Raw genomic sequence first — 19,785 nt, 5'->3', positions numbered from 1 at the left:
CAGAAGTTTGATGGTCACGATAGAGGGCGTCCTTGTGGTCGAGCAAGGAATGTGATTAAGTGCCACAACAAAGTTCGCACCCACGCCTCAATCAGCAAATCAGAAGGTTTGGTAAGGCCTTTATTTTAAATGTTTACAAATATATTGCCTTTGGTTAATGAAAGGGGGCTTGGAAAGAGTTCCATATACGGACAACATCCACGTGATGCTCCTGTGCACTAACATATGAGACTTGTCCGAAAAAGTTGGTGTTTCCTTATAGTAATGGGTTCAGAATTTTTTCAGCTAACTTTCACTTTTTGGGACGTGTTTAATATCAATGTCACTATCTGATGGCTGGTAACATTTTAGGGAAAATTAGGAGTGTTGTCCGTATGTGGAACTCTTCCAGGGGGCTTTAATTAACTAGTCATCACGATGGGCAGTTTAATATTGTTTTCACAGTCAACACACAATGTACTTTAAGGAGGTATTTCTTGTGACTTTACCCTTTCCAGATAATGGCAGAAATACAAGCACCCTCTCACAGTCACTGTGACTCCTGCTATAAGCAATGGTGCAGTGTGAAGACAGTGGGAGGGGTTTCATGTCTTAACATCAACTGTCCTCAGGAATGCGGGGCGCGCCTTCATACGTGCAAGATGTCGGATCATCTGACACGCTGTCCTAATACCAGGATTGAATGCTATAATCGTATCAATGGTTGTCCAGCCACCATGACTCGAAAGATGGTCCCATCACATCTTGTCCACTGCCCAGCATTTGTTGTCCAGTGTGGTTATGTAAGCTTATACTGATTCATTCCTTGCCTATTTCTTAATTCTCAAATGTTCAACTTTTTCAAAAACAGAGTCATAGAAAAGAAGATATTTAGAATTTTCTAGTGACAAAGAGTTTTGTTGCTTTGCATTGTCAGAAACAGTGCTTGGTACTAGATTACGCTGTTGAATTGATATTATTGTACGTGCCTTCTTTATCTTTGCATGCAATTTGTCATTATCTCAGGGGTACAGAATGGATGAATTCAAGCGACATTTTAACTCAGGTGTCGAGCATGATCATCACTGTGCTCCCATCATAGCCGACAAGATTGCCCGGAAACTAGCAGCTGAGAAGTTAGCCGAGGAATCAGAGTATGACTCCAGCATTCCTGCTGATAACTTCAACGTCATGTCAAAGGATGAGCTGGCAGAGTTGCTAGAGGACAAGAAGAAAAAGCGAGAGGAGGCCCTGAAAACTCACGGAAGTCTGCTCACGAAACCAAGACCAAAGAGATCCAATGATGATCTCTGCAAGGTACCCTGGAAGGACACAGAACGACTCTTATCTGAGGATTTTGAGCCTATCAAAAGCCCAACCTCACCTGTTGATGAAATGGAGGTACCCCCTATGTCCCCAACAAGCCCCTTACCTGATTCTTCCTCAGTGCCTCCAGGCCTTGAGACTTTACCCTTTCCTGTCTTGAAGCACATTGGCAGATTTTTGGATCCTCGTGACTTGTCTGCTTTGTCACTCACATCCAGATTCCTTCGTCGGGTCTGTGCTAGCCTGCTGCAGGAATGTGGCATGGTGACATTAACCTGGGATAAACAAGTTGATGACACTTGGGTTGTGACCCAGAAGGTAGGAGTGGTCCGATATCAACATTTATTTATTTATTGTTAAAATTGGCAACCAATGAATAGCCAAACGGACAGATTTTCAGACAAAAAGGTAGGAGACGTACAGAGAGATGTGCATCTGCAAAAGATGAAAGATCTAAGTAAACTAACAACACGCCTATAGTTATAGGCTTGTGTAAATATTGCCACTAACTCAAAATCATCTCAAAATCAATATGTGTTTACATTCCTGAACACTTAAAGGCACTTGAAATGAATTCAATGTCTGTTTTGATAGAGTTTTGCAAAATGATATTGATTTATTCACCCTGTTAAACCATTGCAAATCTTCTCAAATCCAGCACCTAGTTTGGCTGCACCATTACTTGACATGGGGTTTTACATCTGCTTTTTATTTTACTTTGCCATTGCAAGAATCTGCCTTTGATTTATTTCAGAGTTCTATTATTAGATAACCGTAGATCCAGTCTACAGGAGGGTTAAGAGGTCTGGGGGGATAGGGTTGGGGTTCATTCTGTGGCTTTATTTTCTAGTGTTAAAGCTATGAATACCCTTTAAAGATCACAAGCAACATTAAATGGCATCATTGCCATGAATGCATTGTTTTTGTTTATTCCTCAGATATGGCAGTTTGCTGTGGATCTCCCGGGCCCAGCATCTAGTGATTAAAGCTTGAACATGCTTTGCTCTGTTCCATGAAATCAGACAACTAAAAGATCGAGAAATCTACTCAGAAAGTACTTTCACAGGACCATTTTTTAAACATCAATGATATCAAAAATAAGTAGACTTTCCTAGGGCCTTGCTTAACATTTGAGCAAATGAATATGTTAGGTTTCCTGAGAGCCATGTTTTCTTGGTCAAAAGTCAAACACAATTGAGAAGTTCATTTGGAGGAGTTTGTTGGAATTTTAGTTAACCATAAGAGTTGGGAGGAATTACTCATAGGTTCTCCACACCGATGTTCATCATCATCATCATCATCATCATCACATGACATACTCTGCCGGAGCCTTGGCGACCACTCTATTTTGTTCTGACTTGTCTGACTTGGTGTTGAGACTGATCCATTTCTTTATTTTGCACTTCTCTGTGGGAGCAGACAGTTATCCGGAGTTCAATGTGTGTTTGACAATTCATTACAAATATTTGGAACACCAAGATCTAGTGAAAATGTTTTCTCTAAGTTTTCTGAGGGTAAATAAATTCACCTCATTAACAGAGAGAATCCCCGTTATCAGAAAATGCTATTTCAAATAATGTATATTATTTCTAATCAGAGGCACCACTGAAACAACTTTGCATACTTGTGACAAATTCTGGACCTTAAACATTGCTCATTTTGTGTTCACAGTGGGCGTTATGATATCATGACATGACTTCTATTCTACGTTTTCTCCAACCTGTGCTGTCTTCAGTTTAGTATCCTTATGAATTTATGTAAATGATATGATTATGCATGTATATAGTTTGTTGTCACCAAACAAGTAGATTTATGTTGTGTTTAATATTTTTAGAGACATAATTATTTATGTGGTACATACAGGGAGATTTTTAAATGAACAAAAATTTCCATCAGTTAATAATTACAATCTTCTTTGAATTATTCAATAAAGTCAAGTAACGATAACAGAATAGATCTATTTTATATCTTTTAATCTAACACAAAGATTTCTAGTTTCACTATCTTTATACTAAAAAGTATAACTTTCCTAGGTTGTCTCACAGGAATAACTGAAAATTTCTTTTAAGATACGCTGGATTGAAAGTGATAGTGAGATTGGTGAATTTTTTTTAAATGTGTGGTTTAAAGATGAGAAGGAAGGATTAACATGCAACTTGCTATGAGTATTATATGACGACTTTAGAAATTAGTAAAGTGCTTCTAAATTAAATTGCGGATTGTTAAATACCTGAATTTGGTTTCTTTTCTCTGACTGTTTGGAAAAAAAACACATCCACTATGTATGGCAAGCATATGAATCTGAGTACGAGAAACACCTCTTGGGGAATCTGGTTTGTAAATTCATAATTTGTATAGAAATCGAATGCCTTTATTTATTGTCTTGAAGACAGTACACATGGTGCTGTTTACATTAATGACGTCAGTCTGTTATGATCAGGTGATCTGCTCTTACTGCTGCATTCGGCATTTCATTGGTCAAATATAATCATTTATTATGCTAATTTTGTGTCAAGACAGGTCGCCAGTGGCTAAACGAGAAAGGCCGTCCTATTATGTACCGGGTGTATTTTTTATCCGTTTATAATGAGAAAATGTTATCTGATATATTTTTCACCGTCATTGGTAGTCAACATACACTCTACCAAGAAAAAAGACACTACATTTACCGACGTTTCGTGAATATAAATAGGTGTTACGGAAATCTCGAGCGGCGAAAAAATAGGGCGTGCACCCCCGATGGGAATCGCGGAAGCAAAACATTGCACAGAGAAAAAAAGCACGCAGTGTTTGTGCGTTCACGTACCAGGGAGATTTGACACGTATGCTACGCAGTAGGCTAAAAGCAACAAAATCGACTTGAAAAATGGCCAGCAATTCGCCGAGAAGGCACGGTGAAGACTCGTTGAACGGTAACAATACTAACATTCTCCTCTATGAAACTTGATTGTTGTTCGTATGGCGAAATTAGTGTTGTTCGTGCATGTTTGCAAGTAGGCTAATTAATCGTTCACTTTACGACAGACTTTTCATATTGTTCGTGCAAAACATCTGGCAGGTCGTCCTTCATGTCCTTGTTAAATAAGTTGTACAAAAAGCGGACGGACGTGTCGTCAATTTCTGAAGTCGTCAGAATTAGAGCAGTCGACACGTACTGTAATACGTAGCCCAGTTTCGGTCAAGTTTCTGATTTCAGATTCGTTTTAATGTTACAAGGCAAAGTTCCCTCAACACAGGACTTTGTAAATTGTAGCCATGTGTGAAAATCACCCGAGCAGATTTTTTTATTTCAAAGATCGTCAATCACCACGAATACAAAGGGTGTGGACAAATAATAAGAGCCTAAGACCATCTTTTTTCCTCCCTCCATGCTAAGACTAAGAGAATCAGAGATGGATAATTACTTTGATTGCTTCATTTTCAGCTTCAAGGCATGTCTTATACGTTTTTCCATTTCTGTTTTGCTGTTGCTAAAAGCGTCCCTATTTGTGTGCCTGTCCTGTTCTCCTGACTCCTTGACTTTGTGCACATACAACAAACAATAGCCAACATAGTCAGAGGATGCATCTTTTTAACCTAAAAGCCAATTTTTTCTTCAAATTTCTGTCACTAAAGCTGTGGCTTTCTTTATAGACCCCTAGCCCCACTAGTGTGGCACGGATCACTCCCGATTTATTAAGGATAAATCGGGAGTGATCCATGCCACACTAGTGGGGCTAATAGACCCCCTGCGTATGACATCACATTCGATGGCATTTCTTTCTTTCTCTAGGATAGGTTCAAGTAAACCTTCAGTGCATTCATTGTAATGAAATTAAAATAACACAGAATAGCCCCTGACTCCATCTTAACACAAGGGGTCTGTTGAGTTAGATATGTCATTCACATTCCTGTCGTCTGTCGAAATACATGTATTTTCCACGTAGAAACAGAACATTATTGGCCACTTTACTGAAGATCAGGGATGATATACAGATATTACTCAGAAAGATTTGGATTAAGACCTGTTGTTTGTAAGCCCGTAATGAAGAACGTAGGCGTCGTTGATGAAAGGCATTACAGTATGCTTGAGCAGAGATGTTGTGAAATCAATCATCATATTTATAATGACACAAAAATAAAGAATTGAACTGAAAGTGCACCAAACCATCGTGTCAAAGTTTTACACTATTTCCCAGCAATCAACTCAACAACAAAAAGGTCTTTTCAAGAAAGATTTTTCTTGACATCCATGCTCTTTTTTTCCTTTAGATTCATGGGTGGTCTTCAACCAAGAAGGGGGTGACAGTGGTAATGGGAATAGCACTAACAGACCACTATCTATGTACAATGGTAACATGGAAAAGTTGCTGATGGAAGCCCAGAGGGAGTCACGATCCACATCAAGAGGGAGTTCTCAGGGAGGGAGGTTAGTTACATGAAATATCAGTAAAGTGCCATTAAGCCACATAAGAAAAATAATTAGTTTAGCATCAACACCCGCCTCAAAAAATCTTGCATGTTTTTTCCTTTAAAAGTTGTCTTTTCCGATGTCCATAGCCATCCCCCGTAGTTTCTACAATGCCCACACAACCTTGTGCACGCACAACATGCGACCTGAGAACATACACACAATGTCATGTGCACTTCTGTGCACGAGTCTGAAGTGAACATCGCGCTTTCTTTCTGTGGTTGCGGCAATCCAGAACAGCATGCATACAATAGTATTTAAAAAAAAAAACCTCCTCCCTGCTTGTTTTTTGCAAATACAACTAATGCTGAACTTTTAATTGGCCTCAGTTTGACAGCAAACTAATATATATAACAAGTGCAAAAATTAAACCCAAGCTTCCTAGCGTCCTTGTTTGGGACACTTCAAACTCTTTTAAAAGCATCCACTGTGAAGGAAAGTAATGACACAAAAATACCTGTGTTTTTATCTACTGACATGTAATATCAAGTTATAGATGATTCCAATCTTTATGATTCCAATCTTACAATGATTTACAATCTCTTGACCCTGATCCAAGAGGATTCTGTCCATTTTAAAGTAAAAGCAGTGAGGTGTATACAATTTGACTCAGATTACCACAGGCTGGCTGAGATGCGAGTTAGAGGAACATATATGAAATCATCCCTAAAAGTTGAAAGTGTTTTTTGTGATGACTGAATAAAATCAAATTCTATTTGTTCATGGCTTCCTCAGTCCTAAAAGTCCGCACAGTCCAGTAGGCAGTGGCGCCAACAGTGGCCCAGGATCCACCTACAGTAATGGGTCTGACAGATCACAGGTAACCTAGTTTATTAACACAACAGTGTTCCCTATAGTTCAAAACTAACAACTCATCTGATGCTAGGCTTGAAAATAATTTCAATGTGGTCTTTAATCAAATGTTGGTTTATTGTATTCAATTGTGAATTTGAAATGGTAAAACTGTTCATATTTATATTGTTTATTTATTCCTTTATTTATCCAAGGTAACCTGAACAGCTGAAGCTTGATTTCGTTAGGGCCCTTCAATAAAAAATAAACGAATTAACCCTAACAGTCCTCAATCCCTCACCTGTTAGAGGACTGAGGACTGTTAGGGTTAATTAGTATATTTTTAAAATTAAAAGAACTAAAAGAAAAATACATTCTTCTTGTAAAAAAAGAAAGAAAACATGTTAAAAAAATACATAAAATATTTTTGTAAATGACTAATTATTAAGGAAAAATTACATCTGCCCGAAAAATGTAGAATTTTTTTTTTTGAAACTGTAAGAGGGACACAGTCATATTGTCCTTACCCTCTAAAACAAAGGTCATAAGTTCCACTTTCATACACAATCTATTTTGGGCTGACTGTGGATTGACGTCAGACTCAAACCTTATTTTAAGCACAGGAAATGAGATTCTTGTTAGCTTGTACAGTAACCTGTTTCAGCTTTTGTTGAGAAGATATTCTAAGATTGGGTGGTTCATTTTATGTTTGGTCATAAAAGTAGTTGTTACCACGTCTGAGGGAAGAAAAAAAAATATTCATTTTCAAATGCTTTCAATTTGAAATGCGCATCACAGAAAGTTATAATTAGCATACAACCTTCATATTAAAACAGAAAAATAATGTACAGGTGTTATGTAACAAATTCCAAAGGAATTACAGAAAAGTGGGGAAAGGACCATGGAAGAGACAATTCTAGTGGGTCAGGATACAGCAGACAAAGTGAAAGAAAATGTAGGGTTTTCTTACTTGGGTCGGATTGACCTCAGAAGCATCCAGATACATGGTTTATCTTAGCAAGATTGATGATATTGTGATTCAGAATGGCACATGTTCACATGACAGTGATTGTAATCTGGCGTTAAGTCCTTAAATCGTTCTATAAGAGACACTCAAGGACATGTACAGGTACTTTTGATGACTAAACTTGCACACCGTGCGTTCGTTTTGCTTTGATCATGTGATCACTTGCCCTATGCACAAGTTCATATTTGATGAAAATATGGTAGAGATTGCAAGCAGCATAACGCTCTTGCCATTATGGCTCACCGTTGAAAGTCTCCTGGTCAAGGTGATGAGTCACGAAAAAAAAATGACAGTAAACACAAATGAACCTGTATACCTATCAATTTTTTTCTCATTCACATCATACAATATTTTCTGCATTCACAATATACATGTAGGCAAGACAGTTTGAGTTGATACCTTCCAAGCCACCTGAAGCCCACAAACTTCCTATATGAATGTTTTTATCCACATAAGCAAATCCTCGCTTTAGCTATGCAGGCTGTTCATCTCATTGACTTGTAATTTTGACTCTACCAGCACTTATTGGCAAGTTTTGCATTGTTCTACATAAAAGCAAGTAATGCATGTAGTTTTAGGCCAAGCTTTAATCCTTCCATATGGTCGTTAACTCCATGGGAAGTGCCTATTTAGGCAAATCGAGGTACTTTCTTTTTTTTCTCCCCAGTGTGAATGAAATGGCATTTTGTTCCAAGTCACATTTCATTTCTTCGTTGTTTGATAAAAACATTCCTAGCCAAGTCCAATACAATTTAAATACAATACATGTACATGTACCATGTCTTCCAAGAAGTCACTCCAATGTGTTATGCAAACATCTTATTCAATGGAACTAGGTAATGTAAACATGAACCAGATTTATACCAGTAGATGTGGGGAGATATTTTATCATTTCAAGGAGAATCTAGACTTTCTATTGTGTTTATTCATTTTTCTCCCCAGACTGCTCCCATCCTGCCAGGTCCTGGTGCTGGCTTGGCCCAGGGAACTGCAGAGTGGATATGGGATTGGTCAAGTCGGCCAGAGCCCCTCCCACCAAAGTAAGTCTGAAAAAAACAATAATAACCAGGGTCCAGTCCAAACCTCCCAGATCCTTGAAAATGTTCCGTGCAGTTTGGGAGGAGTTTGAAGAGTGGAAGAAGGTATACCTCAAAAACCCTTTTGCGAGTTAAATTTGAATGAAAGCTGGTATATTAAGTTCTTGAAATTCACATGAACGTAACAAGTTGATTCTCCCAACTAAAAACACTGTTGCTATACCTCGTGATTCAAGGTAAGCTTTTGCTTAGTTACATAAGAGATGCCTTGTACCAACACACTGTTTTCAATAGATAAGAAGGGCACAAAGGAACCAGTCCATTCCAGAAATGGTGGTCGCTATGCAAAAGCTTGCCCCAAATCACGAGGTATAGCAACAGTGTCTTTAGTCTGGGTAATTCAAATTGCTATGTTTATGTGCAATCAAATAACTCAGTGTGCCAGATTTTATTCAAATTTAACTCTCAAAAGGCTTATTGGTAGACTTCTTTATGATTATTAACCCGACTTATTTTACAAAGAATATGTAAGCCTTTTGTTTGCTACATAGAGGATTATTTCAGTATGTATAGGAAGGAACCTTACATAAATGCCACGGGATCTGGGGCTTGTTAACTTAATCAGTGAGAACAATTCTCCGGGTTTGGAGTATTTTAATTAAAATTGAGGACTCCAAGCCTTTGTACGTGTCACCTGATGTCTTGATTGCCCAGAAGCATACACAATTTTGCCAATCATAGCTGAGGTTTGAAACTACACATGTGTTTGGGGGATTCAGTACGCAACATAAAATTATAGTTTCTCAGAAATCAGAGAAGTGTTAGGCCCCTTCGCTCAGAGCAGTGTTTATTGACCTTCAACTGCTCTCTGCATTCAGAATTGGATATTTTGATTTTATGAGTCACCCCCAACACCACCCCAGTGGGAATGACTGACTAACCTCACATGTAGCTGAGTAGAGGTCACCACTTCAAACCAATTTTTTTTTGCGACTTACGCCGAGGGGAGGTCTAGGCAATGAAATAAACATGATACATAAACATCAAGTACACATCAACCTGACTCGGTACACATGGTCAGGATAGACTGGAAGTAAAAAGAAAAATCACAGGGATCCAGTCTAATTCCGATATAAGACATCTGTGAGAGGGACTGATGCACAAGATAGTGACCCTATTAGGCAAAGGAAATTTCATGGTCAAAGACGCTTGCTGTTCGCTGACCTTAGGATCAAAGTCTGTCATTATTGAATGTGACCGTAGAAGTTCCTAGACTGGGGGAAGGAAACCTGAGACATTCCCAGAATCTCATTGATTGCATCCTGTGTGGCATTTAGTGTCTGCCTCTGTCGAGGAGTATCGGCCATGCAAAGACTCTGATATTTGGAACAGCTGCCCGACTGTTGACTGATAATAGCCATCAGCCTGTTTTGCTTTTACTGAAAGTGGAAAACTGAACCTCATACAGAAATGACAATCACATGTAACTAGTTACTTGATTAACTTGGATACAAGGTTTGTGTAAAACAGGAAACTAATTGGACATGATCCACATTTACATGTTGCTGTTATGTCAACTGATATTTCATGTATACTTTTCACCAGGCACCCTCTGAGAAATATTACCACTTTTTATCTGCACAGGGAGTTTCGCTTCAAGCACCCTGATCACACCAGGCTGAGTATTCGCAAGTCTAAGGCCATGAAGAGCAACTTCTTATCAACAGAGGTCTTGAGTGTCTTCATTCCATCCCTCATCCTAACTAACCTTCTCACCTTGGGAATCGGGTGAGTAGACACATGTCTAAGTAGGGCTCTGAGAAAGTGAAATTCCTAGGAAGGAGGCTCAGACACCATGAAGAGCAACTCCTCCTCACCATAGGTCTTGCTTTCCTTGAAAATGAGATGAATATAGACACTTCACAGGAAGGGGGGAGAGATAGATCATACGTCACTGCCAAATCTCTGATTGCAAACGGTGACAACCAGACACTAACAGTTTTCCTGTGCATACTCTTTGAGTTGTTTCCAGCTGATTGCTACGTTCAATTTGTGACTGTACTTGGCAAAGCTGTGTCTGACAGAGCTCCTCAAAGGATGCTCCTTCCTCTTCCTGCGTTGATAAACTTGACATTCTTGGTCAGAGTGAGCCGAAGGTTTACCTTATATTTCAATGTATGCTGTGATAATTTTGTTTAAACATTAAAGTATTTTCTTTCTTATTTTTTTCTTGTTGACAGCATTTATATCGGGCTGCGTGTGATCTCTCCAAGATCTAGTTGAGATGGATGCCTTAATTGATTGGTACCCTGTTCGAATCCAACCAGTGCGTACAGTTATTGAAGGGACTTGTTACCAGTATTTAACTGCCGAGAGAGCTGCTTATTTTCCTCTCGTGATTGGCAATTAAGATTTTGTTACAGAATTGCATTTTGAAATTGTTTTGTTCAGATCTTTATATCTGGAAGTTAAGGTCAGAGGTTTGTTACACCCTGTGATATTGTACCTTGACTGGAGTAGCCCCCAATGCATTTCAGTAATTTATTCTTGTGAGTTGCGCATGTTGTGAGAGAGTTAAATGTACATTTCCTTGTTACACAGCATTCAAATCCTCCAGCTCGTCAGGCCAAATAGTTCGCATGATGCCCCTGATGGGCGGACAAGCCAGACATACAAGCTATTTGATGTGCATGAGCATTATTATGCATATATTGTCATGGACAAATCATGATAGAGACCTATCCTGCTTTGCATAGCATAATGTGCCTCTCAGAGATATTCCCGAATAGACTGTTCTATTTTTCCTCAGGGGAGGATAGATGCCAGGGAAAATACAAGCAAGTTAAGGTGTATTGATCATAGACTGTTATTCATGAGGAATGATTCAATGAAAAAAAAACTTCATGGGGTGATCCCTGAAAGGGCTGTTCTAGTTTTCCGAGATGAAACTTGTGGAAAATACAACATATGATGGTCACTGAGTAAGGGTAGTTGCACTGATTGATTGATTGATTGATTGATTGATTGATTGATTGATTGATTGATTGATTGATTGATTGATTGATTGGTTGGTTGGTTGGTTGGTCGGTCGATCGATCGATCGATCGATCGATCGATCGATCGATCGATTGATTGATCGATCAATCAATCGATTGCGATCGATCAATCTATCCATATATACAATTGTTTTCCTGTAGAAACCACCATGCACACAGATCCTGCAATATTTTAAAAATCTCCAAATGCACTTGACATACCTGTATGGCATGTTCCTTTTTGTTGTTTTTTTCAGTTTGTAGACTTGCATGTGTTGCAATTTAAACAACATGATGGGTTCAGGAGTAAGAGTGAATGTCATTTTATATACTCAGTTTTAAAAAAGTCACATGGTTGCCAACAGTTTATTGGCCTGATTTAAAAGATGTTACTTCAAAGTGTGTATCATGTTATAAATGTACTTGTGAGGGGGCTGTTTTGTCTTCATCTTAGAACAGTGGTGATATCTAGAGTCAGCCATTCTGTCAAACTGTACGTGGGGGGGGGTAGTTAGTGTATTTGTTCATTTCCTTGGTTACTTGATGATGTCACAGTTATAATAGATGTGTATATGCATTATAAATTAAGCTGTGAATTGTTAATCACTGAAATCAACACTTTTGAGTATCTTATGACTGATCACTGAGCACTTTTTTCAAAGAAGTGAAATCACAATGCTGCATGTATCATAGTAAACTGCTTGAATTATAGGAATGTTTTATAAAAGAAAAAAGCTCATTTGTTTTGGCTTGCTTGATGATACAGAAAAAACAAGTATGAATGAACACAAAAGTGTTAAAAGTAAAAGACAGGTTTGTTAATTTTTGGAAATACAGTTACTCATAACTTGCTTCATCTAGTGAAGGTTAAGTGGAGATGATGTTTTCCCTGATCATTTTGTATGCTTGGTTGGTTTGAGAAAATCTATTGCTTCTGAGTAATTCTAACTCTGCCCCAAACTGGGAAGTTTGTAGTGTGTAAAAACCTGATCATATAACACGCATTAGATTCATTCTGAAAACTACTCTAGGGAAGTATATCATATTGTCATATTCATATCACACCTTCATTGAACTACTCGGCGTAGGATTTCGTTTGCATCATTGGAGTACAGTTTCCATGGTTACACATTCAAACAAACCACTCTTTTGGCTGTCTCAAGAGTACGTGCATAGCATTAAGTCATCGGTAGCATTGGAACTAGATTGTGTATATAAGTAAGGTCTTTATGTCATCTGTAATGTATACACAACACAAAAGGAATTTCATTTCTGAAAATGGAAAACTGGATTTACATACACATTGAACTGGGAATTGATCACATACTGTAGTTGTTTCTACTATCAAAATGTAAAATTGTTTTATATTGTACAATGCCAAACAATGTGTGGCAATCGCATCATGATAAGTGTTGAAGTGCTTGAAACAGTGTTTTGCCTGCAAATGTGACTTATTTGATGTCACGTTTGGTTGAACAATGTATTTATTGAAAATTGCTTTAAGCCACATTTCGCCAGTGCCCTTATTTTTTTATTTATTATTTTTTTTAATAAGCTTATTCCAAGAGAATGGTCAAAAGAGTATTTTGTAATGTATAAATGAAGCCACTAGTCAGTAGACGGGAGTTTCTCCTTTCCCAAACACTTAACTGATGCCCCGCAGAACGATCGATGACAAACAGCACCTGCTGCTGTAAGAATGGCCTACAGGCATCGCCAGTCAAATGGATGTTGTTTTGTGTTAGGGTTCCATCCTTAACAGAAGGGAATTGCCAAGGGGAACGCTTGCTTTGATCAAAGCAAAATTCAAGCCTGAACTATTTTGGTAACGTCCAAACCAAGCGAGGTTGATTTGAGCTGGCATATACATATAGTGGGCCCTGCAAGGCAAAACAGTTAAACATTAGTCACTTATCACGGAAGTTGGTTTTGTAAATGCACCGTTTTGCGATATTATGTGTTTGATTTCGGTGCCTTATGTTTTTTTGAGAAATCTCAGGAATGTGCATGTTGAGTTGGCTGTCATGATACAAGTAAATGAAGTGGCAGATAAAAGCATTCAAATGAAAATAATATATTTACATTAAGACCGGCATGGTGTTTATTTTCTAGATGGACTTGCACATCAAGATAAATGTTGAAAACAAACGGCAGCAAATCAGTGTGACTGTTAGTCTTACAGTGTATAATCTCAATGTTATGGATAAAATACATACTATGATCACATTGTGTTTGATTTAGTGAGACAAACAGTTCTAACATGTAAAATTGTTTTGTCAAAATTCCATTTCACTGTTATCTTCAACATGAATCTCAGAAATTCTAAGAAACACATTACATCCAATTACTGATTCCTCTGAAATTTGTGCACTTTTAACTCGCCAGGAAGAATAGTTTAATGCTTTAATTCCATCTTAAGAGAATTGAATCAATTCTGCATCCTTGCATTTGCAAAAATCAGGCTTTACAAATGGCTGGGTTTTTTTATACATCCTTAGTTGTGATGATCTTGCATCGAAAATATGTTCTCCATTAATTTGTATTTTAAGCATGTGGTGTTTGCATGTTGGTTGTATTGAAAATGTAGAAATAGTTTGGACATAAATCTTGTAGCCTTACTAACTATAAGCTATTGTATCATATTTCTGTAAAAGCAGTTGAAATAAACTGTAATAAATATCTATTATAGCTAACCAGAAAACTATTGCCAAAGTAGTAATTCTTTGTATAATTAAGGGTAAAAGATTCTTTAATTTCAGCTTGCATTTTTAAATGCGTTGATTTTCACTTTCTAAAAACCTGCAGGAATCTGCTAAATTTTTGAAGATATCCTGATATTAGTTTTCTTTTGTCCAAACTTAATGAAATGTTAAGGGGTTAGCCTTTCACATAAATACAAAATGACAAAAAATTTGATGTTTCCTCGAAATATTTGGTATTGTAATTACAACTTCAAACCCTTGTTAAAAATCATTTTAAAGCAAATATAAAAACTTCAACTGATTGAAATTTCATTTTCAACGTTTTGTAAAACATTTTTAAAGCAAGTATAAATGTAACGGCAGGGCGTTAGTCTTGCAAAAGTTAAAACTGATCAAAATTTCATTGTGGGAGTTAAAACTGTTGAAATGATGGACAAAATTAAAAGTGCAAGTGGTAACCCTTGCCTTTTAATTGGAACTGACCAAAAATTTCATTTTTTTCAATTCTCGTTGAAAAGTTTCCAGCAACATTGAATAAATTTCAGGGGTTTATCTTATATTTTGATTGAAACTGAAATTTCTTTTTATTTCAAAATTTCACTAACATTTTAGGCAAAATTAATTAAAATTGCAAGGGGTAGTTGCACATTAATTTTTTTTCCAAAGCATGTCAAAATATTTTTGAAGCAAAATTAAAATTACAAGGAATTGGGTTTTCATTTGAAATTAGTGACCACGATTCCATTTTCAAAACTTCACTGATTAAATATTTTTGAAGCAAATTTGAATCAGATTGCAAGTGGTTTGTCCAGTAATTTTAATTACAATAGACCAAAATTAATTTCTTTCAATGCTCCTAAAAATGTTTTAGAGTCAAATAAAATTGCAAGGGGTTAGCCTTGCATTCTAATTAAAACCCACCAAAATTTCCTGTTTTTTAAAAAGTGATAAAAACCAAGTTTAACAGGTAAATGAAGTAGCATGGGGTTACCTTCAAAAATATAGTTAAGACAAGGATTGTTGTTGGCAACACATTTTAACATGTTTTTCGCTGGTGAAATTGGCGATCTTGGTAACCATTTTCATTGTACAACACCGACAACGCGTGGGAATAGAGCAACACATAAAATGGAATATTTGGAAGACAAAAAAAACCTGTTTATTGATTCAATAAAAGTCACCGATTCAATAATGGTGACGATCATAATTTATAAACCTTGATGAAGGGTTACAGAAACTGAAATTGGAAAAAACTTCTACAAATGAAAGTGACACAAATGTAAATGACTTTTACAGTTCCCATACTTATTACAAAGAGTTTTGCGCCTCGGACACCAGACACATGAAAGGCAAGCCACGCATTATTTTGGTGACAACAGTAATTCAGGAAAAGGTTTTTTTATAGGTAACAGCAGAAGAAATGCATCTTTTGTTTGCAAACCTTCAATAACTTACAGACGCAAACATTTTCCACAGTAACTGTTTCTTACGGTTTTTTCCTATTTCAAAGTATGTAACCTTTCACCTCATTAACATGCAGGTAAGAAAATGGTTGGATATTTTTTATTTTGCACATGATAAAAATATATATGCATAAATTACAGGTTATCTTCTCATTTCATTTACAAAAAAAGGAAAAACATTGCATTCAAAAGGGGAATAGGACAGGGAGGAGCTTAAGGCATGAGAGGGTGTATGATCCGTCAATCCTAAAAAAACAAAACCAATGTCACATACTATTTTATATATTACATTATCTAAAAAATCTTTTAGGGGAAATGACAATGCTGAATACAACATACTTCATGAAATAACTTTGACAACATTCTTACATTTTCCAGGCACATAAACTCAATGTGAATTCATTACACGATGTTGGACAGAATGCTAAATTTTGTCAAAATCAAAAGGAAAAACATTTTTCTCTAATTCATTAATGGAGAACTAAAGTCAGAATTTGTATCTTTCAAATCCAAGCCAGAAGTTTGTTGACAAAAGGTAATCATTTTGCTATTAATGATTTTGTTCTCCAGATAAACATGAAAATTGATTTTGCGAATACAGTTACGGTGCTACATCTTTGGAAGATGCCTCTTAGCAATGGATGTTTGTCAGAAAGCGTCTCCAAAGATTACAAATTTAGGCAAGAATAAAAAGCAAATGAAGAGAAAATTAGCGAACAATATCCAGCATTAAGTGCAAGAAGCAACACAAGATTCTGATCACCCCAACCATGTAGGAAGTTTGAACTGCTTGGGGTTACAACATCTTGCCAATTACCGCTTTCTATCATGCCCAGTATGTCCATAGCCAGAGCACAGCGAATGCTTGCTATGCACCACCTGTTTCACAACCATAAACCCCTTTGGTACCCCATGATCATCGCCACAATTTTTCGCTGGTAATCTGCATCCTTAAAACGTTGTGTACTGCATTATAGGAAGTTGAATATTCATGCCATCGATGGTGCTTGATATGATCTGACAACAACATCAAATTAAATGCTTGCGCAGTTGCTTATAGGCTTTGCACCTGAAGTGTTCATGTGCAGTTGTTGCCCTTATCGAACGCTTTCCTCTGGACTTATTTTGGGAATAAATAGCCAAGTTGTTTATAAGATTTTGTGTTTTATTCAAATCATTTTTATTGCTGAATTTACACAAAAAGGGATTTTATGAGATTTCATGATCGCTCCTTGTGATGAAACAGCGCATTTTGTTTTTTGTGAACTTAACTGTCATGTGGTGGTCAACATGTCGCTGGCCAGTCTTAGCCAAATTCGTACAAAGACTTTGAAAACTACTGCATGGATAATGGAAAAGTGCATCAAAATCTTTTTAAAAAATTTATTCATGACGGCAAAAGTAAATCTAATGCTAGACATTTTCTTTCCATTTCCGGGTCACTGCGACAAGTTGCAGTTAATTGCAAAGAAGACACCACAAATATTGCTAAGATATTACTGGCCCCACTTGTCCGGCTAAGCTGCAGGCAGTAATCAGGCATTTTGGGAAAGTTGACTATTGTTCGTCTGACTGGGCGGCGATGATCATTGAGCACTTTGATGTGCCAGAGTTGTAACTCCTTCTGTGTCCTTCCTCCATGCTCAAACCAACGTTTTCCCTATCTTTAACTATTCTCAGTATCATCCATCCAATCAGCCATCCAATTAGTCTACACCTGCTGACTACTTGTACCAAGACTGTACGAGACATTCAAGAATCTTCCAACAGATACATTATGGGTAAGTGAAACATGACAGACACAAACAGATTGACAAGAAAAGCATTTGTTGATTGCTATTTGGTCAATATGTACACAGGCTGTGATCTCTCCCAGAAGTCAACACACACAAATTGTCCAATAAGAGCACTTCAAAAATTAGCCAGTGCCAACATCTTTGGTTTGTGGATACCACTGTGCAGTTTCCAACAGAGAGGTACACTGAAGCTGGACAAATGAGGAAAGGTAGCGAAAAACACATTGCCTTAGTTCCTACATACATGTATGATCAAAAAAGTATGCAAATTAAATTTTCAGTTGAATGTGTACAACCATGTTGCATTTGTGCATGACAAAAACGCAGCCTTGAATGAGTATACAGCAGCAATGGTACTGAAGTGTCCATCAATACTACGTTCAACTTTCAATTTCATTGCTGACAATGTATTTGTGCGCATGAGCCAAGTCCTCGTATCAAAATTAAATGATAAAGCTTTCAGTAGGAAGCATATTATGCAACATTTTCAAATACTGGAATGACTGAACTAAATGACGACTTCATGTTACAATCCTTTATTGAAGTAAACTCTCTGGATTGCATCTCCATATTCTGCTCTGATTGATGCTTGAAGATCTGGCTCAAGATTACTGACTGCCATGGAACTGCAAGAGAAATCAAGGCAATGGAAGTGAGGTTTCAATAAGCCTGAAAACAACATCACTATCTACCGTGGGAAAGAATTTGTCAGGATGAAGACTGCGGAAAAAGGCCAAGCTTAGGATCTGGGCAAGATTCCAGCTCGATCACAATAGCCTAAGAGGCCATCAGGCTGAAGAAAAGATACGACAAATGGGGAGGGGGTGAGTACAGTTAGGCTGTGTATGATTATTTTTCTTACTTAAACACTGTTAATTTTGCTCTAAATTTGAACCAGGATATTCAATCAGAATAAGTAAAAGGCTTAACTCAATATGGTTGTCAGTCTTGTTCTAAAAAAAGGGAAAATTTGGCCAGCTTGCTTTGTCATCTTACCATCGCTGAGGAAAGAGAGCACAGGCTGTTGGCGTCATAAAGAGCAAACTGCAAACGAGATACAGAAAGGATGAGATTACTGGTTCATCAGAGCTTGAAAATGGGCAGCCTAGAAAGGACAAACAATGGCAACCTCCAAACTTGAAAGTCCACAGAAAATAGTTTATCCTAAATACTTTCATATTGATGACAATTTTTACAATGGTTACTCGCTTAATGAGAAAAGCTGAAACTTACTTCATCTTCTAGGTAAAATAAATGATTGAGAGAAATAGTATCAGTATCATTTCAGGCAGTTCAGTGTAGACATTGGGAAGTATCAAGAATGGACTTCTTGGGCTTTGGCTATGTCTATTGTCAAATGTCGTCCATGCAATGTTCAGTGTAGACATTGGGAAGTATCAAGAATGGGCTTCCTGGGCTTTGGCTATGTCTATTGTCAGATGTCGTCCATGTAATGTTCAGTGTAGACATTGGGAAGTATCAAGAATGGACTTCTTGGGCTTTGGCTATGTCTATTGTCAGATGTCGTCCATGCAATGTTCAGTGTAGACATTGGGAGGTATCAAGAATGGACTTCCTGGGCTTTGGCTATGTCTATTGTCAGATGTCGTCCATGCAATGTTCAGTGTAGACATTGGGAAGTATCAAGAATGGACTTCTTGGGCTTTGGCTATGTCTATTGTCAGATGTCGTCCATGCAATGTTCAGTGTAGACATTGGGAGGTATCAAGAATGGACTTCCTGGGCTTTGGCTATGTCTATTGTCAGATGTCGTCCATGCAATGTTCAGTGTAGACATTGGGAGGTATCAAGAATGGACTTCTTGGGCTTTGGCTATGTCTATTGTCAGATGTCGTCCACGCAATGTTCAGTGTAGACATTGGGAGGTATCAAGAATGGACTTCTTGGGCTTTGGCTATGTCTATTGTCAGATGTCGTCCATGTAATGTTCAGTGTAGACATTGGGAGGTATCAAGAATGGACTTCTTGGGCTTTGGCTATGTCTATTATCAGATGTCGTCCATGCAATGTTCAGTGTAGACATTGGGAGGTATCAAGAATGGACTTCCTGGGCTTTGGCTATGTCTATTGTCAGATGTCGTCCATGCAATGTTCAGTGTAGACATTGGGAAGTATCAAGAATGGACTTCTTGGGCTTTGGCTATGTCTATTGTCAGA

At 37.5% G+C, this 19,785-nt stretch overlaps 3 protein-coding genes across 6 annotated transcripts in view; 2 read left to right on the top strand and 1 right to left on the bottom strand.

Annotated features, from left to right (window-relative positions):
• LOC110973960 (uncharacterized) lies at window positions 1-3,540 on the top strand. Of its 2 annotated transcripts, none has more exons than XM_022225230.2 (4): window positions 1-111; window positions 498-782; window positions 1,006-1,623; window positions 2,244-3,540. In XM_022225230.2, exons 2-4 carry the CDS (start codon window positions 501-503, stop codon window positions 2,289-2,291), a joined length of 948 nt encoding a protein of 315 aa, XP_022080922.2. In that variant the 5' UTR covers window positions 1-111; window positions 498-500; the 3' UTR covers window positions 2,292-3,540. The 2 variants fall into 2 exon arrangements, with proteins under 2 accessions (XP_022080922.2, XP_087000780.1); XM_087144654.1 differs by having other exon boundaries at window positions 27-106.
• A 517-nt stretch (window positions 3,541-4,057) lies between these two features.
• Window positions 4,058-14,347, top strand: LOC110973891 (BCL2/adenovirus E1B 19 kDa protein-interacting protein 3-like). Its single transcript, XM_022225099.2, has 6 exons — window positions 4,058-4,217; window positions 5,557-5,713; window positions 6,491-6,575; window positions 8,517-8,614; window positions 10,256-10,399; window positions 10,852-14,347. The coding sequence occupies exons 1-6, from the start codon at window positions 4,172-4,174 to the stop codon at window positions 10,892-10,894; spliced, it is 573 nt and encodes a 190-aa protein (XP_022080791.1). The 5' UTR covers window positions 4,058-4,171; the 3' UTR covers window positions 10,895-14,347.
• A 1,137-nt stretch (window positions 14,348-15,484) lies between these two features.
• sfxn2 (sideroflexin 2) overlaps window positions 15,485-19,785 on the bottom strand; it is a 44,261-nt gene continuing 39,960 nt past the window's right edge. For all 3 annotated transcript variants that reach the window (XM_022225008.2, XM_022225009.2, XM_087144652.1), the window contains 2 exons: window positions 18,604-18,651; window positions 15,485-18,233 (listed from right to left, as the gene is read on the bottom strand). In XM_022225008.2, the coding sequence (XP_022080700.2) occupies window positions 18,134-18,233; window positions 18,604-18,651 (148 nt within the window). In that variant the 3' untranslated portion in view covers window positions 15,485-18,133. The remainder of the gene's footprint in view (window positions 18,234-18,603; window positions 18,652-19,785) is intronic.

Source organism: Acanthaster planci, linkage group LG13 (genome assembly GCF_054643075.1).
Source record: "Acanthaster planci isolate LZ-2023a linkage group LG13, COTS_SCS, whole genome shotgun sequence".
In the NCBI taxonomy this organism is placed as follows: domain Eukaryota; kingdom Metazoa; phylum Echinodermata; class Asteroidea; order Valvatida; family Acanthasteridae; genus Acanthaster; species Acanthaster planci.
Note: the sequence above shows the minus strand (reverse complement) of the source record. Positions and strands in the feature narration are given on the sequence as shown.